General features: G+C 48.3%; 1 protein-coding gene across 16 annotated transcripts in view; it reads right to left on the bottom strand.

Annotated features, from left to right (window-relative positions):
• rai14 (retinoic acid induced 14) overlaps window positions 1–25,602 on the bottom strand; it is a 57,252-nt gene extending 31,650 nt beyond the window's left edge. For 14 of the 16 annotated variants that reach the window (XM_064307196.1, XM_064307197.1, XM_064307202.1 and 11 more), the window contains exons 1-2: window positions 25,314–25,601; window positions 24,158–24,229 (exon numbers count right to left, since the gene is read on the bottom strand). In XM_064307196.1, coding sequence (XP_064163266.1) covers window positions 24,158–24,193 — 36 coding nt within the window. In that variant the 5' untranslated portion in view covers window positions 24,194–24,229; window positions 25,314–25,601. Of the gene's footprint in view, window positions 1–24,157; window positions 24,288–25,313 lie in introns of all 16 variants that reach the window. The other 2 variants (XM_064307212.1, XM_064307198.1) reach the window with 2 other exon arrangements.
• Window positions 25,603–26,248: the final 646 nt, after the last annotated feature.

Here is a 26,248-nt window from a genome sequence, read left to right as displayed (position 1 = left end):
ACAGCTCAAAAGGTGCTTTTGAGCTGTGGCCAGCCCAATGCCAGCCCAGTGCCAGCCCAGCCCTGAGACAGCCCATGACTGACAGGTGGTAACTCCACCCCCTCAGACAGGACATAGACGCTTCAGGCCCCAGAGGATGCTGGGTACAGCACAAGCACAAACACAGCAAGAGCTCTTTCAGCAGGAGAGACCAGCACCAAGAGCAGCCTTAGACATGGACCGAGGGCGGAGTGACTGATTGGCCAATGGGTGATAAGGCGGAGTGACTCATTGGCTGATGGGCGGTAAGGCAGAGTGACTGATTGGCTGATGGGCGGTAAGGCAGAGTGACTGATTGGCTGATGGGCGGTAAGGCAGAGTGACTGATTGGCTGATGGGCGGTAAGGCAGAGTGACTGATTGGCTGATGGGCGATAAGGCAGAGTGACTGATTGGCTGATGGGCGATAAGGCAGAGTGACTGATTGGCTGATGGGCGATAAGGCAGTGACTGATTGGCTGATGGGCGATAAGGCAGTGACTGATTGGCTGATGGGCGGTAAGGCAGAGTGATTGATTGGCTGATGGCCGGTAAGGCAGTGACTGATTGGCTGATGGGCGATAAGGCAGTGACTGATTGGCTGATGGGAGATAAGGCAGTGACTGATTGGCTGATGGGCGATAAGGCAGAGTGACTGATTGGCTGATGGGCGATAAGGCAGTGACTGATTGGCTGAGCCACAGGGGACTGGGAGGGACTGCAGACTGCAGTCAGTGCCCGTGTTTAGATTTGAGCAGAGGAACGGGCAGGGCGGCCCCTGGAAAAACAGGAAACACTTAAGCATTATCTAGAAGGGCCCACGTGAATTTATGAGCGTCCCAGCACAGACAGAGCCCAGCACAAGCCCCGCTGGCCAAGACCAAACTCTCAGCACTTATCTGATCCGGGTCTGCCGCTGCAGAAACAGGAAACGAACAAAACGCAGAGAAATAGCATCAGAACACGGACAAGCTGGACTCCAGGGGAACGTCCACTACAGGAACACACTCCCAGTAAAGAAACACGTCGTGACTTCTACTACTTGTAGAGAAACACAATTTCTATTACTAAGAAGGACACACTGTTTAACTTTCATTACATGAAAACCCTTACTTATACGGATACACTTTGTAAGTTCCATTACATAAAAACACTAACTTCCATAACAGGAAAAGGTCAGAGAGAGAACACTGGCCTGACTTCTGCAATCCTTTCTACAACCACCCTTGAAAAATGTCTAAAATATTCCAACATTTGGTTCACTTCATTCAAGCGTACAAGTTTATTTATTTCAAGGATAGGGTTACCAGTTGGCTCTTTTGTGATTAGTTCATTTTTGAAATTTCTAAACGAGTATTCACACTGCTTTGTGAATTCACAGAAGAGGCTTACGCTGGTCTTATGTAGGTCAGAAAGTATGTGCCACACGGACGCAGATACCACACAGCGTTGGCTGATTAAAAACACACTCAGCTAAGGTCACGTGTTTCCACCCACAGAGTCAGGACATATCCCATCAAACCCGGCGCACTCTCAGAAGCTTCCTCTCTTCCTCTGGCTGCTCCTGACCCCGCTCCGGGACTCTGGAGACGGGCAGGACTAATGACCACAGGTGGGAATGGTTCATTTGGGATTTTTCACTCCATTTAGGAGCCAGTGGTTCAAAGCTCCGCTGAGAGACTCATCTCTGAGGAGTCTGGCCGTCCCGAGCAGGCCGGCCTTCCTGTTGTCTTTGAGAGGCAGCGTGTTATTCTTCCACAGCCGAGCCGCTGAGTGAAACCCGCAGCCCCTGCAGACTCCGGCGCGCTTTAAAAATAGACGGGGAACTTATCAGCTTCCTGCGAGAGGACGGCGGGTCGAGGGGGCGCGCGGTCGGGACAGAGGGGGGGACCACGTGCCCTTAAACACGGGACGGAGCGCCGAAAAAACACGCGGCGCTGAGAACACGCAGCGCTGAGAACACGCAGCGCTGAGAACACGCAGCAAGAACACGCAGCGCTGGGAACACGCAATGCTGAGAACACGCAGCACTGAGAACACGCAGCGCTGAGAACACGCAGCGCTGAGAACACGCAACGCCACGCACGCAGAGAGCCACACGGACATGCTCTGGTTTCCACAGCAACACTGCGGCCTCCACATGAAAGCCAGTCTGTAAAAACCCGAGAGAAGTGAAGGTGGTTTAGTAGACCAGCGAAGGCTGAGGGTGCGCGGAGTTAGCCGAGGCTAACAGAGAGAACGCCAGAATTCAAGTAGCAGAAACGATCACGATGTTTAAGTAAATGACTGCCCATCATCAATGGTCAGTCACTGATCTTGGCATCAGTGACTTATCATAGCCTGAGGGCTATTCAAGCAGATCTGTGCAATCAGAGCAGTGAAAGGGTTAACACTACTGCTTACCCAGGATCATTTCACATATTTGGACCTTGAGATGCGGTGCTCTATAAAAAGTACACATTCAGGCAAACTGAGTGATGTGGCTTTCACCATGACTGCAGAAACAGGATAAACGCTTTTGCTTTGGGTGGATGCTGTCATCAAAATGCTAGTGCCAGTGTGGCACATTCAAGGGAATTAAAATATGCCAGAAAATCCCTGCCTTACTAAAGCACAGCACAGCAAAGAGATTCAGTGCAGTAAAGCAAGTCTGTTTCAGCACAGTAAAGAGTCTCAGTGCAGCAGCCTTAGTGCAGCAGTCATAATGCAGCAGTCTTAGAGCAGTAGTCTCAGTGCAGTAGAGGCTCAGTGCTGTAGAATCTCAGTGCAGTACAGTCTGTGCTGTAGAGTCTCAGTGCAGTAGTCTCAGTGCTGAACCCTCTCACACATGCATGCCCTTACAGCCCTCCTGAGCACTGACTGCCAAATCCACACACCTCTCAACGGGGACTTCAGAGACCAAAGCACATACATCATCATTCCTTTGGTAATTTTGTAATTTTATTTTCTACTGAAACACAACGTAGAAACTTTAAACGCAGTTAAAATGTAAAACAAATGTTCCTGGACAGGTCCAGGGCCAGGCCACTTCCTCTGAAAGCGTTCTCATCGCTGCGCGCCCCGGACCCAGACTGTTCTCCTCAGAGGGACGGGTTCATTCGGGTCCACGCTGATTTAACTTTAGTCTCTCTGCGGAATGCTCTGCGGCCTCAATCCGCCCAGCAGAGCCACAACGGGCTCTCAGTAAACACCGCAGTCCTGTGCGCTCAATGCGCTGTACACAAGATAATGACACTGTTACAGACAGTAATGACTGCCATTCAGAGGAACCCTGTCCCACAGGAACAAACATCAACCGCAGCTTATCAACTGAACTGTGTTCACAAGTTAACTAACACATTTAAACCATTTAAATATTCAAAATACCTTTAGAATTTGATGAACGCACTATTTAATACCATAATGCCAGACCAGTAAGCAGTTTAATTAGAATTTTTTTTTTTTTAAAGGCCAATTGTTGAAGCGAGCAGAAAAACAATGTCCTGTTTTCCACACAGTTCTGGATGCGATCCCGCAAACCCTCCATACCCCCTCAGCGCTCTTACGCAAGCACTCGCGTGCTCCTCTCGAGAAAGGGCCCCTGCCTCAGAGCCGGGGGGGGGGGTCACCAGCCCGTAGGAGACTCTTCCACACCCAGCCCCATGAACCGAGGCCACGGCACTCTTACCCCGACAGAAACCAACAACGACTACCTTAGCTGTGAGCACCCCAGCTTAGGATAGCCCCCGCGCCCCAACGCGATGAATTTGCCTCCCCGTAGTGCCAAAAAACACAGTGCACTTTCATCCACAGGCATCTACCAGCTACGAAACACACGCAGCTGTGGTTCCAGAAGCCGCATCTGTCCGATGAATATGACGAGGCCTGACTACAACAGGACAGTTGTTTCAGGAAGTGAGGCATGCTGGGACATCTCTGCGATTGCGCGTTCAGGGTGTGTGAGGATCGGACTGGCACGGCTGCGGGAGGGTTGCCCAACATGGAGCCCGAATCCTGGCGTCGCCTCTCAGACGCCCACCGCTGGAGAAACAGGTTCCACAGAGTCACAGCCAGGGGAGCTCAGAGCCGCGAGAGGAAACCCGCGGCACAGCGATCAGGCTTCTGAGCGCTAACCAGGCCTCTGAGCCTGGGAGGGGAACCTTACACACTCAGCAAGGCTGCACCTCACAAGACTTAAGCCAAGCAGCTCCCTTCCAACAACAGGTATTCCTGTACTGTCTGAGTTCATCTACACACAAGAACACCAGTGCCTGTAGTATATCGGTGTTGATTAATGAACACACACACTCACTCACACACAGACACACACACACACACACGCACATACAGACACGCGCACACACACACACACACACACTCACTCACACGCACGCACGAACGCATGCACGCAGACACACACACATACGCACGCACATACGCACGCACACACACACACACACACACACCTGTTCCTGTGCCCTGCTGGTAATTTGCGAGCACACGCACACCTAAGGGGTAAAGCAAGCTGAGACTAATCTCCCTCAATCTCATTAACATATTTTCAGCAGAGTAATGTCCACAGTGTGCACAATGTGTAAAGCGTGTTTGTGTGTGAGGGCGCGTGTGCGTGTGTGTGAGAGCGCGTGTGCATGCATGTATGCAAGTGTGTGTGTAAGAATGCACAAGTGCACACGTATTCACTATGTGCTGCAGTAAAGATCTTCAGGAACACACTCTTATTAAATCTCCTGCAGATGCCTGGGTATCCTCTGGACTTGCTAAAGCTTTGAAATTCTGTTTTCTTCAGACATGTGAAATCCCAACTCATACCTGAACCCGCCCGTCTTCTCAAACCCTATTTCCACAGGGCCTGAAACCAACAACCACCTGGGTGCTGCCTGATCATTACTCTCCCGTCAGATTTGGGTCAAATCCCTATTTGATGTAATTTAACCCTTTACATGTATGCAGAGTCCTGCAGATCACATGATTATGTACAGATGCACATTCTGATTAGTCATGTGAGGAATCTGCAGGCTTCGCTCTCAAACCCAGCCTGCGCGTAAAGAGTTAAAGTATTTAAAATGCATATCTGAAGCAGGTCTGTCCACTACTGGTCGTATGATACAGTGTAACTCAAACATGACAGGCAACTATGTGGACTGGAGATAAACTACCTACCCCTCCTCGAGCCAGAGTCTACAGCCCTACAGGAACTGCATTTACGAGAGTTCCTGTACTGGACTCATAGCACCAGCAGTTCCCACGTCCTGTACCGGTGTGTGTTTCCAGGGACAGAGACACAGTAATGAATCTCAAGAACAGAAAAACCCAATATTACAGAGAGCCAGGACCTGATCAGATTACACAGACAGGACAAACCCGGAGATTACACACAGGATATTCTGTGATTCCTGTCCAAATATGACATGATTCCTGACCCTCCCACAATCCTGAACTTAACCCAATCACAGCTGACCTTTCCACAATCCTGAACATCACCCAATCACGGGTGGGGGCGACATAGTTCAGGAGGTAAGAGCCGTTGTCTGGCGGTCGGAGGGTTGCCGGCATGTCGAAGTGTCCCTGAGCAAGACACCTAACCCCTAATTGCTCCCAACGAGCTGATTGGTACCTTGCATGGCAGCCTTTCACCGTTGGTGTGTGAGTGTGTGTGTGAATGGGTGAATGAGAGGCATCAATTGTAAAGCGCTTTGGATGAAAGCGCTATATAAATGCAGTCCATTTACCATTTACCAATCAGTTTACCCTCCCACAATCCTGGTTAATATTAACCACCATACCAGCTATCAATACATCAAGACACTTTTCAACTAGGCCAAGTGTCAAACTGAATTATTCTTCCGTATTTGTATAAGAAATGAAATAGGACAAAGTCATAAAGAAATTAAAGGTGAACAAAGCACAACACAACAGCTACCAAAAGAAAACTACCACACCACACAATACAATAAACACTATTGAAGAGCTACCAAAGAAAAACAGGAACACACCACACACCAAATGCAGCATCTTCTTTTCCAGTCGCCATTATTAAAATCATCAGATAATCAGACGTCACATCACAGCGCTGTCTGATGAGTGTGACGTGCATTCTGCGATCATGACCAATGACTCTGCTCATGACCTCAGCCTCTAAAGCATACAGGAAAAATAACCCTTTAGTGCACTTCCTGTAACAGAAATAGCCTTTCCTGTTCTATAAATAGATGACCTTTGGCTTCAGTGCCCCAGTTTTAGAGTCCTGCGTGGCTGTGGCACAGGGCTAGCCTGAGAGAAAACGCCTTCGTCACACCCTGTGAGGCACAGGGAACACACACACTAAGCGCACTGCGATAAAGCGCAGGACGGACATGCTTACACACGTCCTCCCGAGAAAGAGAGCAGGGCGTCACACTGCTCCCATTTAAGGACGATTTGTTGTGATGCACTAGTGCGCTCCTATATTTTTACACTTAGGAGCACATGCCCTCCTTGGGGGAAAAAAAAAAATCAGCATAGAGGCCTGGAGTATTGCATTGAAATGTTAAAAAAAAAAACCACACAGGATACCCAAAAAAAAAAAAAACTTTCTATTTTATTCATCCAAAACAACTTACATTTTCACATCCTCCCTTTACAAAGCTGGATTTCTTGAGCCAATCCAGCCTAAGAACCTTGCCCAAGAACACAGAGGCTGTGCCCCAACCTGGGACTTGAACCCGGAACCACCCCAGAGCACTAAGACAGACAGCACACAGCTCAGAGCACTAAGACAGACAGCACACAGCTCAGAGCACTAAGACAGACAGCACACAGCTCAGAGCACTAAGACAGACAGCACACAGCACAGAGCACTAAGACAGACAGCACACAGCTCAGAGCACTAAGACAGACAGCACACAGCTCAGAGCACTAAGACAGACAGCACACAGCTCAGAGCACTAAGACAGACAGCACACAGCACAGAGCACTAAGACAGACAGCACACAGCTCAGAGCACTAAGACAGACAGCACACAGCTCAGAGCACTAAGACAGACAGCACACAGCTCAGAGCACTAAGACAGACAGCACACAGCTCAGAGCACTAAGACAGACAGCACACAGCACAGAGCACTAAGACAGACAGCACACAGCTCAGAGCACTAAGACAGACAGCACACAGCTCAGAGCACTAAGACAGACAGCACACAGCTCAGAGCACTAAGACAGACAGCACACAGCTCAGAGCACTAAGACAGACAGCACACAGCCCAGCGCACTAAGACAGACAGCACACAGCTCAGAGCACTAAGACAGATAGCACACAGCACAGAGCACTAAGACAGACAGCACACAGCTCAGAGCACTAAGACAGACAGCACACAGCTCAGAGCACTAAGACAGACAGCACACAGCTCAGAGCACTAAGACAGACAGCACACAGCACAGAGCACTAAGACAGACAGCACACAGCTCAGAGCACTAAGACAGACAGCACACAGCTCAGAGCACTAAGACAGACAGCACACAGCTCAGAGCACTAAGACAGACAGCACACAGCTCAGAGCACTAAGACAGACAGCACACAGCACAGAGCACTAAGACAGACAGCACACAGCTCAGAGCACTAAGACAGACAGCACACAGCTCAGAGCACTAAGACAGACAGCACACAGCTCAGAGCATAAGCACTAACGCCAGCACAAGACAGACAGCACACAGCTCAGAGCACTAAGACAGACAGCACACAGCTCAGAGCACTAAGACAGACAGCACACAGCACAGAGCACTAAGACAGACAGCACACAGCACAGAGCACTAAGACAGACAGCACACAGCTCAGAGCACTAAGACAGACAGCACACAGCCCAGCGCACTAAGACAGACAGCACACAGCTCAGAGCACTAAGACAGACAGCACACAGCACAGAGCACTAAGACAGACAGCACACAGCCCAGCGCACTAAGACAGACAGCACACAGCACAGAGCACTAAGACAGACAGCACACAGCCCAGCGCACTAAGACAGACAGCACACAGCTCAGAGCACTAAGACAGATAGCACACAGCACAGAGCACTAAGACAGACAGCACACAGCTCAGAGCACTAAGACAGACAGCACACAGCTCAGAGCACTAAGACAGACAGCACACAGCTCAGAGCACTAAGACAGACAGCACACAGCTCAGAGCACTAAGACAGACAGCACACAGCTCAGAGCACTAAGACAGACAGCACACAGCACAGAGCACTAAGACAGACAGCACACAGCACAGAGCACTAAGACAGACAGCACACAGCTCAGAGCACTAAGACAGACAGCACACAGCTCAGAGCACTAAGACAGACAGCACACAGCTCAGAGCACTAAGACAGACAGCACACAGCTCAGAGCACTAAGACAGACAGCACACAGCTCAGAGCACTAAGACAGACAGCACACAGCTCAGAGCACTAAGACAGACAGCACACAGCTCAGAGCACTCTACAGCAGTTTCCACTGTAAGCAGGGGGGTCAGTCTGGAAATGCAACGCAGACGACTTCCTCCACTCAAACGTGCCAGTGCTGCTCGGCCCGGCACAGCTGCACATGCTTACAGCAGCGCAGATAGAATCAGGCTGGGGGGGGGGGGACGTTTCCCCGAAACACTGACCAGCGAGGGGAAACCCTATCCCGCACAGAGCAGAGGGGCGTCTGGCTCGCTTCAGGACCCCCCTCCCCCGCGTTTCAGTGTGCGCCGTCTCTCCCCTGACCCTGGGCGACGGCCGTTCTGATTCCTACACGCATTGGGGGGGGGGGGCTGATATACGGCCGCCATTTTTCATACTTAACAATACGGCTGGATTCTGACCCGGGTTATCACGCAGCCAATCACAGCACAGCGCACTCAAACACGGCACATCTGTGTGGCCACAGCCACTGTCCTAAAGAACCCTAAACGCACTCAGACGCTGTACTCTACACAGAACTGAGAGAGTCCGTTTGGGACACGGGCCGCTGGAATCTCTGGGCGGTTCTGACTGCTCTGCGGTCCGATCCGACCCGTCCGGGAAGGAGCTCAGCGAGGCGGAACCTCACAGGAGGAGAAGCCAAATAAAAAGCGTCAGTTCAAAGTCCTGCTGAAAGAAATCCTCAAAACCAAAAGCAAGTTTCAAAGATGACTCAAAGGGACAGTTCAGTTCCGGGGGGGGGTTACTACAGTTTCACTGCCTGTTCTCCTTCCTCTAATTGTTTGGGTGTGAAATACAGGACAGTTTTCGCATACAGTCAGATAATACTCTGGCTTTAGAAGCTGGCAGAGGGACATTCAGGGGTTCAAGCTTACAGTCAGGCTTCACTCATACAAACAGGTTCATTTTATGTCGTACATTCACAAGCGTAAACATATTATATTATTATTACATAAATGCCAGTTTCACTAATAGGCCGGGTCTTCGTTCCGCGAGCGCAGCAGATACCACAGAGAGTAGCAGGGATAGGCCAGACCAAAGACGAGATTAAACTGCATTTTCAGAAGGATAGTCAGGGTAAATGCACAAACATGCGAACTCTGGAGACGTCCCATCAGGCACGAGCAGGGCTGGAGGCACTTTAAGTGTGTTTTCTCGCTTTAGACCACAAACCCCCAAAATGCATCTGTAATGTAGGACGGAGTGTGGCACAGTGGGTAAGGAACTGCGCTTGTAACCGAAAGGTCGTAGGTTCGATTCCCGGGTAAGGACACTGCCGTTGTACCCTTGAGCAAGGTACTTAACCTGCATTGCTTCAGTATATATCCAGCTGTATAAATGGATACAATGTAAAGTGCTATGTAAAGAGTTGTGTAAGTCGCTCTGGATAAGAGCGTCTGCTAAATGCCTGTAATGTAATGTAATGTAATGTAACGGCAAGGCACCTCAAAGGCACAGCCTCTCTGGCGCAGGGAAGTTGCGTCGTCATATCGAGCCCATTTTTATTCCATCAGTCATAACGGCTCGATATTTCCCCGCACCGCAACCGGTAAGCGTGTGAAATATCCCTCACTGCGCAGTAAAACCGCCTGGGTGCTGTTTCTTTAGAGCAATAAAACGCAGGAAGTGAGAGACGCGTTTAAAGACGCTGTCAGTCGATGGCTGTGGTTCTAAAGGGAGCAGCATGGCTGGATCCAGCCAGGAGGGTGATGAGTAATCTGGCACACAGGAATTAGACGCATGGCGGGGGGTGGGGGGGGGGGGGGTGTGGGGTGGACTGGCTGCCCATAATCCCTCCACGCAGGGCAGCCGGGGGGGGTTAAAGCCCTGCTGTGCCACCGCTCATCCGCTTTGCTGCCCGGCTGCCAGTTTGACTCCCATTGGTCGCCGCCTCACAGGCTCATCCCTGATTAGTCACCCACACGCTTTGCTCCATGACTAACCGGCTTCCGATTGGCTGCCAGAAGTGGATGGATGCAGGGCCAAAAGCAGGGCCTAACTCAGGGCCTAAAGCAGGCCTAACTCAGGGCCTAACACAGGGCCTAACGCAGGCCTAACTCAGAGCCTAAAGCAGGGCCTGACTCAGGGTCTAATGCAGGGCTAACACAGCGTCTAAAGCAGGGCCTAACGCAGGGCTAACACAGGGTCTAATGCAGGGCCTAACACAGGCCTAACGCAGGGCCTGTTCAGCAGCAGTCTTGTTTGCTGAACACAAACATAAATGTTGTGGTGACTCTGCACAATGCCGCATGGCCAGAGAGGCCAGCCTGCGCCAGAAAAGCAACAAATCACAGCGCAGGAGACAGAAGACTGGCGGGAGACCACGCCCCTCAAACTGTGCTGAGAGCAGGGCTATTGTCCCGCCCGCAGTGTGTGCTGAATGAGAGAGGCATCAGGGTGCGCTGAGTGAGAGAGGCATCAGGGTGCGCTGAGTGAGAGAGGCATCAGGGTGCGCTGAGTGAGAGAGGCATCAGAGTGCGCTGAGTGAGAGAGGCATCAGGGTGTGCTGAGTGAGAGAGGCATCAGGGTGCGCTGAGCGAGAGGCATCAGGGTGCGCTGAGTGAGAGGCATCAGGGTGCGCTGAGTGAGAGGCATCAGGGTGCGCTGAGTGAGAGAGGCATCAGGGTGCGCTGAGTGAGAGAGGCATCAGGGTGAGAGACGAAGCCGTTACTCAGTGTGACACAAACGCAGCGGAGGAACAGCCTGGGACCCGGGCCAGACATCACTGCCTTATGATCCCAGCATGCACCAGGGAAAACGCCCCATCCACACAGCTCCCCGGGCAGCGCGTATCAGAATGAAGCACTACGCCTCAGTGCGTAACTGCACTTTATACCACCACTAAATCCCACAGATCTGATTCTCAGCCCTGTTAGCGGATAAAAACAAGAGTTTTCTTTTCTCAACCAGTGAAACTCGATTCCCGTCTTTCTAGCGCACAAAACTGCACGTGTGCATTTATTCTGTGGAAAAGGAAGTTCTGTCGGTAATCAGTTTTCCATGCATCATACACAGTGAAGTCCTTACTCAACAGCACTGCAAAAAATTACAAAAACCTACAAAATACTGCTAATAACTACAAGAAACCACACCAAACTGGCAAAAACTACAAAAACCCACAAAATACTGCAAAAAAAACTACAAAAAAATCACATCAAACTGCACAACCCTGCGCAATACCGTAAACCACTGAAAAATATCCCTCAGACGCAAACTGAATTTCAGGACCCAAAGAAGACAAGCGTGGACAGCGCGTGGGGAAACAGATTTAGAAAATCACCAAGTGCATCATGGGAAGCATATGTTTAATAAGCCGCGTTTCCACCGCAGGAACTATACCCCGGAACTAGGAACCTTTTGAGGAACTCAGTGCGTTTCCACCGCAGGAACTAGGGTCTAAATTTAGTTCTGGGGGCTTTGTTTTACCCCCAAAACGTTCCTGCTCGGGGGGTAGTACTTTCCGAAAGTACAGGAACCTTTTGGGTGGAGCTTGCAGCGCTGAACATTTCTGATTGGTCGAGTACTCGTAGCATTTGTGTTGTATTTATTTTCCGCTATTACCCGCAATGTTTGAAAATATGCAGCGGCAAACCAATTTATTTTCATAATAACTTCAAATCAAACTTGTATGTTATGCGGCGCAGTAGCCTACTTTTGGTTATAGCCTGTCAACGTCTTGGAATTATAACGTGTGCTCTTCTGTTCTTTTCTTGCTTTAGTATTCGTTTTATAAAATGCTAAGCATTCGTGCTGGGACAGCATATTACGTAGGCTACCAAAACATTCAAACGGATTAATTCGGTTGCTGAATATTTTCTTCCGGATTTTCTTTGTTAGCCCATTGTAATTGACTCAAAACGTTTGATACAGTTATGTGAGGTATGCGGTAGTTCTGCATAATTAACATTGGTGATACAGTACAAGCAAACTGGAAATCACCTTCCGCACTTTTTATCCGGGTAAAATAACAGGTTAATTCTAGTAATCTTCCCTTTAGCTTTTTCAGACTGCCGTAATTTTACTCAATTTTACTGCCATTTTTCAATTCCACGAACATACCAGGAAGACTATGGACTCATTTATGGTGCATGGTTCGCATCTGGAGGGCACACTTCGCTGCTCGGCTAGCAGTAACTTCGAAGGAAAGCAAACGGTGGTGTACCACTACTAATTTACATTTTCACGCAATTCCGAGTTTTCGTTCTATTCTTGTCATTTTGCGATTAGCCTATATGGAATTGACGACGAGAAAGTAATAAAACAGCAAATTGTTTACAACGTGTGCATGTTTTCTGCTGTTAATGAATGTGTTTGAGAGGATATATGAAAATCAATAAATACAAAAGTAACCATATATAGTCATTGTTGGTAACCCGTTGTATATAAGTGGAATAAACCCCTCCGGGCTGTCCCGGTTATTAGAAAATAATGTAGGCTACTTCGGTGGTAGTATGGGGTTACAGAAGAAATCATATGACAGATGGACCGACGACAACGTCAGTGGGCTAATTGCCTAATCTTCGCGGTACTTTAGACCCCGGTGGAAACGCAGACAACCATTGGCTGAAGGAACCTTTTAGTTCCTGGTAAAGTAGTTCCTGGGACTGAAAGTTCCGGGTAATTTTGGTGGAAACGCGGCTATAGCTGTAGGTGACAGATGTCTTTAGCAAAGGAGTCACACATTTGGCAAATCCTAACACAGAGTGTTAGAGTAAAACATTACCTCTTTGACTCAAACCCATTCCGTTACAAGCCTCCTGACACCTACAAACATCGTCTACCTTCGACATGGCCACTCCCAATGTGGACTTGCCTCAAACAATCAGATGGCAGAAACGGCATGGGTCACAGCCAATGACTTTTACCCTCAGTCCTCTAGGTGCTGTACGGATGAACAGAATATTGTGAGGTACCTCAAAGGTGAGGTTTATAAGACCAGCCCCCTTCCCCTCCTTGAGCTGTTCTGACCCCCCCCCCCCCCCCCCCCCCGCACTCCGCCCCGCCCCATATGAGCTGGTTATGGGGTCCAAATAAGAACCAGAGGAGTCAGACTAGGACGGGGGGGGGGGGGGGGTTAGGAGGGTCGGAGTGAATTTGGATAGCAGCACGGGAACACGCACCTGGTGGGGGGAGGGGGGGTAGCAGCTGGGTCCTGTTCTGTAGTCAAATCTAAATTTAGAAGGGGTGTAAAACAGCCTTCGCTGGCTCGCACGAGACCCCCATCAATTAGGCTGCAGTAGGCCCTGCAGACAGAGGGTCTGACTCGCCTTTCAGAAACATGAGTCACTACCCCCCCCCACACCGGACTGGCACGGGTCTCCAACCCGCTACCCCCCCACTGCTGCCATATCTCCCCAGTGAGGTCAGAGAGCTTCTCAGACACAAGCCTGAAAATGTGTGTATCACAGCCCCGGCAACACCGACACCCCCGCAACACACACCCTCCGCATCTCACTATAAACACAAAACCCTCGTTTCACGTACATCTCTGGGCTTTTGAAGTCCCGCAATCTGTACAGGTTGGACAGCAGTCTGGCTCTGTGCTGAGATTTATGCAGCCTGTTAAAGTCACAGCGAAACCCAGGAGGGTCTGAAACAGACAGACCCCATTTCCTGTCTGCGGGGGAGGGGGGGGATGCATTAAACTCAATCACATCCACAGCTCTAGAGATGCATTAAACTCAATCACATCCACAGCCATAACCTGCATAGAGATGCATTAAACTCAATCACATCCACAGCCATAACCTGCATAGAGATGCATTAAACTCAATCACATCCACAGCCATAACCTGCATAGAGATGCATTAAACTCAATCACATCCACAGCCCTAACCTGCATAGAGATGCATTAAACTCAATCACATCCACAGCCCTAACCTGCATAGAGATGCATTAAACTCAATCACATCCACAGCCATAACCTGCATAGAGATGCATTAAACTCAATCACATCCACAGCTGTAACCTGCAGAGAGATGCATTGAACTCAATCACATCCACAGCTCTAGAGATGCATTAAACTCAATCACATCCACAGCCATAACCTGCATAGAGATGCATTAAACTCAATCACATCCACAGCCCTAACCTGCATAGAGATGCATTAAACTCAATCACATCCACAGCTCTAGAGATGCATTAAACTCAATCACATCCACAGCCCTAACCTGCATAGAGATGCATTAAACTCAATCACATCCACAGCCATAACCAGCAGAGAGACGCATTAAACTCGGTGCAGCTGGATCTGAACTGGCACCCGCTGTGATCCAGGCTTCACCTCCTCATGCCAGTATGGCTTTAACGCCAGAAACTTCCCGTTGGTACGACGCACTTGGCAAGACACCTGTTGGCCCCTTTCAGCTGGGTCTGAGCCTGTTTCCCAGCAGAAATCCAGCATCTGCTTTTCTTTCTCTGTCTCTTTTCCAAGACAACCTGAGACACCAACCACACACTCGGTCTGTAAAAGTCATTTAGCCGCTGAGCCGATCTCCCCCAGAGCGCCGGACGCTAATGTCTGTGAAAGTAGTTTAACACGACTCGGAACGGAGCACTAGGCTTTGGCACAAGGGGCCGTGAAACTGTGGTCCTCACAGGGAGCAGGCGAGTGTGGTTCAGTACGCTGTGAGCTGTGAGCTAACACTGTGAGCAAACGCTGTGAGCTAACACAGAGCTAACACCGTGAGCTAACACTGTGAGCAAATGCTGTGAGCTAACACAGAGTTAACACTGTGAGCTAACACACAACTAACACTGTGAGCTAACACTGTGAGCAAACGCTGTGAGCTAACACAGAGCTAACACCGTGAGCTAACACTGTGAGCAAATGCTGTGAGCCAACGCTGTGAGCTAACACAGAGCTAACACCGTGAGCAAACACTGTGAGCAAATGCTGTGAGCTAACACAGAGCTAACACCGTGAGCTAACACTGAGCAAATGCTGTGAGCTAACGCTGTGAGCTAACACAGAGCTAACTCTGTGAGATAACACAGAGTTAACACTGTGAGCTAACACAGAGCTAACACAGAGCTAACGCTGTGAGCTAACACTGTGAGCAAATGCTGTGAGCTAACGCTGTGAGCTAACACAGAGCTAACTCTGTGAGATAACACAGAGTTAACACTGTGAGCTAACACACAACTAACACTGTGAGCTAACACAGAGCTAACACAGAGCTAACGCTGTGAGCTAACACTGTGAGCAAATGCTGTGAGCTAACGCTGTGAGCTAACACAGAGCTAACTCTGTGAGCTAACACAGAGTTAACACTGGGAGCTGACACACAACTAACACTGTGAGCGAACACAGAGCTAAAACAGAGCTAACTCTGTGAGCTGCGAGCTAACACTGTGAGCTGTGAGCTAACGCTGTGAGCTGTGAGCTAAAGCTGTGAGCTAACAAGCTAACGCTGCGAGTTAACACTGAGCTAACATTTTTTCTCAGTTCTCCCCAGCACTGAGCCTGTCTGTCTGTCAATGGCTCATCACGTCAGTCTCCCTGAGCAAGCTTACGCAACGACCGCAAAAGTAACAAATCACGCATGACATCATGATGAAGTGATTCACATGCAGGACGACCAAGCACAGACATGCTACAAGACTGTGCACCGGAGCCAACACGAACTTGTAAAATAGAATGAGACTTACTTCCTCAAATAACATCATTTGTGAGAAATCAGCTTAATTACCCCAACAAGAGATCTAGGTTGCCGTGAAATTGGATCAAGCAAATATTTCACGTATACATTGCCAAGTACACAGTACATTTAGAAATTTGGCTGAAGTTGGCCATTTAGTTTCAGACGATTAGTTGTAATATTAGATTCAGCCTCGGCTATGAGATTTCTCTGCTTGGAAGCCCACAGGACCGCCACATAGATCCATTACAAGGTTCAACTCAGGTGTGGACCGTCGCATAACTTTAAACACAAACACCACTTTGAAAGATCCTGGAACTGACGCAAACCCCCATTCCTTGACTCTGGGACGGACTGCAAAATCAAGACGGGATGAAGACGAAGATGTAGGCTCAGACAAAATTACGACCGGAGCACAAAGAACATGACAGAGATGGATCAAACACGGAGACGCTCGGCGAAAGCGAACGTCTTTACCATCGCAGGGATGGTTTGGAAAGCGGCCGGCTCTGCAGAGCTATTTTCTCTGGCATTCCAGCTCACCAGGCCTCCTGAAGTATGGAGGTCTGGCGCGAGCACAAATACCAGCGCAATTTCAGCCGACCGCGCGCCAGCGCTCAACCCAAAATAGAAAAAGAGGATATTTTCTTTCTCTCGCGCTCCCCTACCCCTTCAGAAAAAGAATGTCCCAGTAAGACTAAAGCACAGTTTCGCTGAGAAACTCGATAACCCAACCCCCCCAGCCCCCACCCCCACCCCACCCCGCCCCCCCCCCCCCCCCGGCCAAACGCTGGGGTTCAGAAAAAGTAGACAGGAAATCCAAAGTCAGGAGGAGACAGGAATCGATAGAGACAGAGAGGACCTTCATGTTCGGACACCATCTAACACCAAACTGCTGGACTGTTCAAATCTATGCAAATACAAATGCAAAGTGGTCTAAAGAACAGGACCAGGCCAAGATCAGGCCTAATCACCGGGAGGCCATGTTTACCTTTAAAACCACTCAGAGTGCTTTTGTTTGGTTTTCAGATTTCTTCCATGAATTATCTTTTTCTAGCAAGAAAAGTGTGTGTGTGGGGGGGGGGGGGGGGGGGGGTTACTAAAAGGTCACTTCCTGTCTGTGTTAAGCTTCTGCTGGCGCCTGGAAACAGAGAAATCCACACTGAGCCTCTTAAAGGGCTCGACCCAATCAACAGCTTCTACACCCCATCAACAGCTTCTACACCCCATCAACAGCTCTACAGCCTTCTTCACCCCAACAACAGCTCTACAGCCTTCTACACCCCATCAACAGCTCTACAGCCTTCTACACCCCAACAACAGCTCTACAGCCTTCTACACCCCATCAACAGCTCTACAGCCTTCTACACCCAATCAACAGCTCTACAGCCTTCTACACCCCATCAGCCACTCTATAGCCTTCTACACCCAATCAACAGCTCTACAGCCTTCTACACCCAATCAACAGCTCTACAGCCTTCTACACCCCATCAACAGCTCTACAGCCTTCTACACCCCAACAATAGGTCTATAGCCTTCTACGCCCAATCAACTGCTCTACAGCCTTCTACACCCAATCAACAGCTCTACAGCCTTCTATACCCCATCAACTGCTCTACAACCTTCTACACCCCAACATTCTAATGCTGATGTCACAATCACTACTGGTAACAGAAAGCAGTCGGGTTCTAGAACACCGGCTTGGAATTCTGAAAAAAGCATGCAAAGAAACCAACTCTTCAAAGGTTTAAAGGAGCATTCCAATTGGACTGACTGTTAATGTGGAATTCAGCCTGATTGGCCACAGCATGGTCATGCCTCATTCCATGGCAAAACCCCGCCAATACACAGCATGCGGCACCACTGTTAAAATACTAAGTACCATTCTCGCCAACCTCCTTTTGACCTGCCCAGGTATTCATGCCCATTAAACACAGAATGGCCATTCACACACCACCGCATTACTTACACACAACAGTCAAGTGCCCACAGGCAGAATTCCACAGATACATCCCTAATCCATTCCATGTTTGATTACGCAATCGATGCGCTAGTCACCCGCGACCCTACGGCACTCTCCCCCCGCCCCCCCGCCCTCCGCCAGCGGATGAGGAGCGCAGGACCTGAGGAAGACAGCGTAATGGCCGACGCCACGTCCTGCTGTGATAGCGCCATGAGACCAGTCACTAACGAGGAATGAGCGACTGGTCAGCCCACATTGGTCAGGCCGGTATGCTCAGCACCGCCACAGCTGGGTGGAGCTGCTGGTTTTAACAGGCCACGCTCTCACAGCACCAGGCCCACACCTCTGCTTCAGCACCAGCGTGGAGCTGCTGGTTTTAACAGGCCACGCTCTCACAGCACAAGGCCCACACCTCTGCTTCAGCACCAGCGTGGAGCTGCTGGTTTTAACAGGCCACGCTCTCACAGCACAAGGCCCACACCTCTGCTTCAGCACCAGCTTCACGCGGCTACTCAGCAAACGGAGGCTGGAAGCCGCTGAACTGCCAGGCCTTCAGCAGTCAGAGAGCGTGAAGTGACCAGCGTTAAACCACATCCATGCAGCACAAACCAAGGGAAGAAAAACACACAAAAAACACATAAAGCCCTCAACTTCCTGGTGCCAGAACTTGGTCGGTCTGTGGGCAGATTTATTCATAAGGAGATGGCTTAGCATTGTTGCTAAGTAACCAAGCTGAGAAATACACTCATTATTCCAATGAAGTGAAAAACACTGTAGGCAGTGTTGGGTTTCAGGAACCCAGATGAAAAAATAAAAAATAAAAAACACAGATAGCAATCTGTCCAAAGAAGATTATTATTTCTCCCATTATTTGCCTGATATATCAGTCATCAGATGACAAAGTAGAAGATCATAAATCTTACTGAAAGAATGACCCCTGCACATGACCACAGGGAGAGGATAAAGTTTTTTTTACAGCGCCTTTTCAAGAGGACAGTCCTACCAGTGCGTTTGACTTTATGCTCATTGATTTAGCAGGACGTGTTTGTGGGGACAGTCCTCTCTGTGTATGAGTGCGTATGAGTGTGTATGCTCATTGATTTAGCAGGACGTGTTTGTGGGGACAGTCCTCTCTCTGTATGAGTGTGTTTGAGTGTGTATGCTCATTGATTTGAGGACGTGCTTGTGAGGACAGTCCTCTCTCTGTATATCAGTGTGTTTGACTGCATGCTCATTGAGTCCTGCAGACCAAGCGAGGCCTGCTCCAGGAGACCAGCGTGCCTGGAGGGGCGGTTTTGGAGAACAGCGCGTGAGGTTTAGCCTAATGCATCCAAGCTGTCCGCCTCCCCCAAATCGCCCACAGAACGCTGGCAGAGCCACGAGAAGGCCGCAGCTAGCAGTTTCCACACAAACACTCGCACACCAAAACCCGCCTCAGGGCACCCACACACACCCCCTTCATTTGCCTATGACTAAAGCAGGGAGAGAGGGAGAGAGGGAGGGAGAGGGAGGGAGAGGGAGGGAGGGAAAGAGAGGGAGAGGGAGTCTGGAGAATGAACACGAATGCAACTTGTCAGTTTTGTTTGATGTTAACACTTGGCAAACAAGACCTGACCAAACCAGACTTTTTAAGTAACACACACAGAAATACTAATTCCAACTAAAAGAAATCTTACCTGTCAAAACAACATTTTTCTGCATATGTCATCAAAAGATTGCACCAGTCACTATTTTTCTTAGATGACAAACCAGAATGCATATGATCAGGAAGCTATCAAACTCCCTGTCACTCATTCCTACACAATCAGCAGTGAAGAAATTACTAAGCGCTACATCTTCAGATTAAAAAAAAAAAAAAAAAGAATAATATTGATTCAGTGCTGCAAATCTGCAACTGGGTATTTTATACAAGTGGAGTGAAGCCATTCCTCCACTGTTGGAGCCAACTGTCAATAACAGAATCCCCGTCACCCACTTTAATAAGCTCCCAGAATTCACTGGCACATTTCGCCAAACACGTCTCTTTAGGCAGCACCAGGAGTTACTCTGAGAGGGGTCGATGAGCAGGTGTTACCAGCTATATGTCTATTAAGTTATTTTACGCGCATTTTGAAGTTTCAAAAAAGAAAAACTGAATGGAAATGCCAAATTTTAAAAAAATTAAAAAATAAATAAAACAAATATCACCCAAAAGTTTTTATTCTCAGTAGAGGTGGATTTTGAGGTTCCATGAAAAAGGTTATTCGATAGAGATGCAAATGGAATTTGTGAATAAATGATGAGGTAGGGGGTGAACTTGTTTTCGAAGAAATGGCCTGATAATGCTGCACAAGAGGTGGATCATCATTTCGGACAGCCTGAAGTTTCGCACCCAAAGACTGAACTTCCTGACCTCCATGACCTCTCAGGCATACGGCACCTAGGGGGTCAAACGGCCAATGCCTCTGACGTTAAAATATGGGCCATCGCACTTCAAAGCCATCACCACCGAGAAACAGGAGACATGGCCACCGATAGCTGGAATGATAGTGTCAGGACTTATGGTAGATGTAGGTATTACGGTAGAGGCAGTGGTTACTGTAGAGGCAGGTGTAAAGAGGCACAGCTGACTGAAGATTAGTATTATAGTTTTGGAAGTGGGTGCTAATCCAGAGGCCAGACTGGCTCTCTCCTGTGGCAGGCAAAAGGAACATTCCAGACCGAGCCATGGACACTAAGTTTTTTGCTTGTAGGAAGTAGTCAGTCATGTAGTCTTTTCTTTTGGTGGTAGGGTCAAGGGGCATGTCTGAAACGGACCAGAATGCGATCTCAGCGGCTTCTGTCAGACGGAGATTTATGGAGGTCATCGGAGGCAGGAGCAGAGCAGGCTAGCCACGTCGGACAGACGACAGGAGAAATTTACTGCGGCACAGTACCACCACAGTCATGAAAGAAACGCGCCTGACTTTTATTTGGCTTAGCAGGGGTGCTTCTAAAAGTAATTAGCCTACATAAACGCACCGAGCGGCAAAGCTGCTTAAACACTGCTTCGCGAGCCCGTCTGGCACACGCCGTGACATTTCGGGCCAGCGGAGAGAGCACGGAGAATCTGGACTGTGAGAGGTCAGCTCTCATCTGAAATCTGAAACCAAGGGGGGGGGGGGGGGGGGGTCGAAATGACCAAATCGTGCAGTTTCAGGTCATCCATCATCTTGTCCAGTATCTACAGTATGAAAGCTCATGTGTTTTCAAAATGCCCCCCTCCAGGACATCTTTGTTCTCTCCCTCTCCACCTTCGCTAACGTGTGGTGAGCGTTCTGGCGCAAATTGGCTGCCGTGCATCACCCAGGTGGGTGCTACACATTGGTGGTGGGTGAGGTGAGTTCCCCTTCACTGTAAAGCACTTTGAGCATTTGAAAAAGTGCTATATAAATGTAATTAATAATAATCATAATAATAATAATCTGTAATTTAATTTTAAGTTTTTTTTTTTTTTTTAAACGGTCTGTAATCTCTGATTCCAACAATACCTCCAGCTAGCATCAATAATAGCAGCCCAGTCAACGTTCTCACGCCTGATCTACAGTTAACAGCTTTTTCCATGATGGTTAAAAAAAAGAAAAACGCATGCTTTAAAATCTTTCAAGCATTTCAGACCAGCGTTGACAAACGGCACCCCGTAGTTAATATGGACTTAGCATCATTTCCCTCCCGCCTTGTTATGGTCTCGCCCCAGAACGGTGAGAGATACTCAGAGAGTGCGGAAACTCACCGCACGTTAATCACCCACTGTTCCGTGTGACGGGTCCGACTGCTTTCCCCCACGGCCCCGTGGAGGCTAATGAATATCTGTGTGGCAGGTGTTGAAGTCTGCGCAGCAGCTAGTGCACAGAGGCACTAAAAACACCTCAGCCTGGGAGCAGACCTGCAACGTGTTCAAATGCACTTCCACTCCCGCCTGAAAGCCACTGTTCCCTGGGTGTGTCCATCACAGCCACGAAGGCTGGACTCACACCCCGGCCACAGCATTTCAGCCTCAGCGCTGCCAACCGCTCTGTCCAGCCTGCAGGCCTACTGAAACGCGTTACTCGCTGCCACTCTGTCCTTCTGAAACGCATTAACCGCTGCCACTCTGTCCTACTGAAACACGTTACCCACTGCCACTCTGTCCTACTGAAACGCGTTACTCGCTGCCACTCTGTCCAGCTTAAACGCGTTACTCGCTGCCACTCTGTCCTTCTGAAACGCATTAACCGCTGCCACTCTGTCCTACTGAAACACGTTACCCACTGCCACTCTGTCCTACTGAAACGCGTTACTCGCTGCCACTCTGTCCAGCTTAAACGCGTTACTCGCTGCCACTCTGTCCTTCTGAAACGCATTAACCGCTGCCACTCTGTCCTACTGAAACACGTTACCCACTGCCACTCTGTCCTACTGAAACGCGTTACTCGCTGCCACTCTGTCCAGCTTAAACGCGTTACTCGCTGCCACTCTGTCCAGCTTAAACGCGTTACTCGCTGCCACTCTGTCCAGCTTAAACGCGTTACCCGCTGCCACTCTGTCCTACTGAAACGCATTACCCGCTGCCACTCTGTCCTACTGAAACGCATTACCCGCTGCCACTCTGTCCTACTGAAACGCATTACCCGCTGCCACTCTGTCCTACTGAAACGCATTACCCGCTGCCACTGTCCTACTGAAATGCGTTACCCGCTGCCACTCTGTCCTACTGAAACACGTCACCCGCTGCCACTGTCCTACTGAAACGCGTTACCCGCTGCCACTCTGTCCTACTGAAATGTGTTACCCGCTGCCACTGTCCTACTGAAACGCGTTACCCGCTGCCACTCTGTCCCGCTCTGTCCTGCTGAAACACGTTATGTCTGCAGAGATGACTGCTGAGTCACTCGCAGTGGACGCCGGTCACTTCCTGTGGAGTTTCTGTGGAAAAGTCACTCCCATGCATGACTCAAACCCAGGCCCCAGTGAGACGGCCTCTCTGGGCCGTTTTCTGCATAGTTTGTGGGCAGTGAATGCGTACCAGTCCACATCAGCACAAGACCGCAATCTGGGCTAAGATGGGACGCTGCTAACCAGCCAGGCCTGGACATGAGCTTTTGACAAAAGGAAAAAATTGCAGGAATCATTTCATTTACTTTGAATTATACAGCAATGAAAAACTAAAAATACAAATAAAACTAACAACAAATGCCAGGTGACAGACTTCTTGCCATTACGCAAAATCTTTAAAAAAAAAAAAAGACAGTTAAAAAACATGCAACCAAAGCACAGCGCGGCAGGACTTCCATTGAAAATCTCAAAAGTAAAATCACCATAAATGTAATTGTTCATTTTTCAACTGAATAAATGAAGCAAAAATAAGTAACATTCCTCCAGTTCTGCACTTGTATTTCATATTTATATTTCGCAGTATTCATTTAAATCCATTAGGAGCCACAGTATCTCAGGCCTATGGGAGTGGAGGGGGGGTTCAGGCAGACTCCCCAGTTCGACTAATCACTCTGATGCATCATCAAAGTTCACATTTTTTTAAGAAAACTTTTTATTCTTTATTAAAGGCACCACTGTACATAAATGCAACACCAGTTCACTGACCGGGATCATTTCTACACTGCGCAAGAACCAGGTGTGATTTCACAGCTTAACGCAGTCTTTACTACATTTGAAGAGATAATGAAACCAGGTGTTCTTTGAACTCCAAGAGAATTTAGCTTCTCACGCAAAAGACAAGTGGTGACGAATATTCTAAGAGGCTCTGGATGAGACAGTCTGCTAAATAATGTAATGCAAAGAGCAGACCTACTTGACACTGACAGAGGTAAATCTCTAGGGAGTACATTAGCTTTAATTCAGTGTACAGTTCATGTCCCTTTTTTTATTATTCTCAGATACACAGTTTATGGAAGCATAAAAGGTGAGTGAAATTAGTAAGTGTGACTTTCATAAAGGTTAAACCACTTTCCAAATAATAAAGACAGACAAAGACGATGTAACAACGCAATGAAAATAAGGTCGTAAAAAAATGGTAATGAAATAAAACCAAAAGTTTAAAAGGATGTGGCAAAGTACATGCCGTTAGTGGCCCAAAATCCCAAACACACTAAGACGCTGCACTTACGTCGCTTTTCCGGAACTTCGCTTTAAGACTCTTCATCGCAGCCCATACAGCTTCCACACGTCCCGGTAAAACCTGCGTGGTAGTGTTGAGATGAAGTTCACACCCGAACAAATATCACCACAACTGAAACCTAACAAAATTAGAACTTAATTAAAATATGAAATACAAAATGTTACTTCATCAACATTTGCATTAACACCCCTTCAATATCTCTGAAAACTGTTTTGTTAAGACCCATCAGTGCGAGTTCTAAGGTAGTGCTTAGTCCCTGCCGAAACTAACTTTTTCTAGTAGCAACTTGGTCCTTTCAATGAGTGCGACATGTCATGATCGTTACTTTGCTCAATTTTTTTTATTTTTTTTATGAAGTTAGTTTTGCACAATTTTGCATAATTGCAAAGAGTAGATTGACAAGTCACCAGCATGAGGACCAAGAGCGCGCCGCACAAGGTCAATTCACCCGACTTTCACGCAAGCTCGGCAAGTGTCTGCAGCCAGGATACTGTCGGCGCACATTCGGCTAAACCAGTCAGGTATAGGTACTGTTCATTCCCAAGTTGTGCGGCAAAAAAACCAAAACAAACAAACAACAAAAAAAAAAACCATCCCAGCCGGAATCTCCGCCAGAAACTAGTTGGGAGAGTCCTGGTATAGTACGCTTTGGATGCATTTAGTAACTCCCCGCGTTTGCTGGCAGACGCTACCTGTGTATCCAGCTTGCTAACAAAAGATTGCAATTACTAACTAACTTTAGCTTACTTGATTTTATCTGAAGTCCGGAATGTGCTCTTTAAAAACTCGCCATGGTGCTGTAACTAGAATAATTCAACTTTGGGGGTCTGACACAACTGATCAAAGCTAGCGTCTTGCTAACTGTGATAGCTAGCTACAAATGTCAAACAAATCAATCCTAATCGCAGAAACACAGCCAGCAATCCGAATAGATAATTTGTTAATGCAAGCAAGATTACTTATTTGTGAGCTAGCATGTTAGCTGCATTCTTTTATCCGAAGTATGCTGCCCCACTGCAGAAATGAAACAAACACCCTATTCATTCCTGCCGGGATTTGTTCCTTTCATTCGGCGTCTGGCTAGCCAGCGAGCTAGCTGCATGTACAAAAATGTGAACTCTTGAGAACAACCAGGAGAACTTACCCACTTCACAAAAGTTGAATGAAACGAAGACTGGTGTCGATAAACCTGATTTATAAATTCTACGCTCTACGTGACCAGAGGAAAACAAAGTAGGAGGGAAAAATCAACAGGAAAATAAATGATTGCTAGGTGAATTTGAAAGTCGGCAGCGCCGCGGCGGTGGCTTGGCTATGCTGAACGTATTACAGCTCCAGGACCATTTGGCTCCAGAACGCTCTGATTGTTCCCTGGGTCGGAAGGCTGACGTCACCTCTCCTTTGCCCTCGTGACCGCCGAGCTCGCAGTGTGCCCGCGGAGTTGGGCTGCATGTAATTGTTGTGTTAACTGGGACAGTCCCACGCGTGACTCTTATCTCCCTCACGCGCGCACACAACACACGAAGTGTCAGGCATGTAGTTTTACATTTCTGACGTGAGTTTACGTTAGGGAATTAGTCAGGAGTGAGTGTGAGCAGTTCTGGGAAACTGGGGAAATGTTTTAAGGATGATGGTCACTTTTGCAACTTTTCTTCTCTTTTTGGTGTGAATAACAGTGCCTTTTTTGGTACTGTTCTATTTAAACTTTTCAGGACAGACCTGGCCAAGAGGTGTATTTGACTCTGTATTTGCAACCAAAAGCATTTCAGTCTGCAACATAGCATTCATGCAAACACATTCAAATGCATGCTCTCTCTCTCTCTCTTTTCAGCCTTGAATTAAGTATGTATATGTTTATAAAAGTAAAAGAATAGAAGAAAAAAGCACAGTACTCAATTGCTCTCGTACTCTCTTCAATTAAAATAATCACTACAAAACATGCCCTTTTTTTATCTGGCGACATAACCCTGGATTTAAAGAGAATTTATATAATCTCTCAGGTAAACAAACACAGGAAACACTTCTTCTAGATTAGTTAAACCCTAGATTAGAGTCAGTCAAATGTTACGTTATTGTTCT

The sequence above is a fragment of the Anguilla rostrata genome, chromosome 14, assembly GCF_018555375.3.
Source record: "Anguilla rostrata isolate EN2019 chromosome 14, ASM1855537v3, whole genome shotgun sequence".
In the NCBI taxonomy this organism is placed as follows: Eukaryota; Metazoa; Chordata; class Actinopteri; order Anguilliformes; family Anguillidae; genus Anguilla; species Anguilla rostrata.
This window is presented reverse-complemented; position numbering and strand designations above follow the sequence as displayed.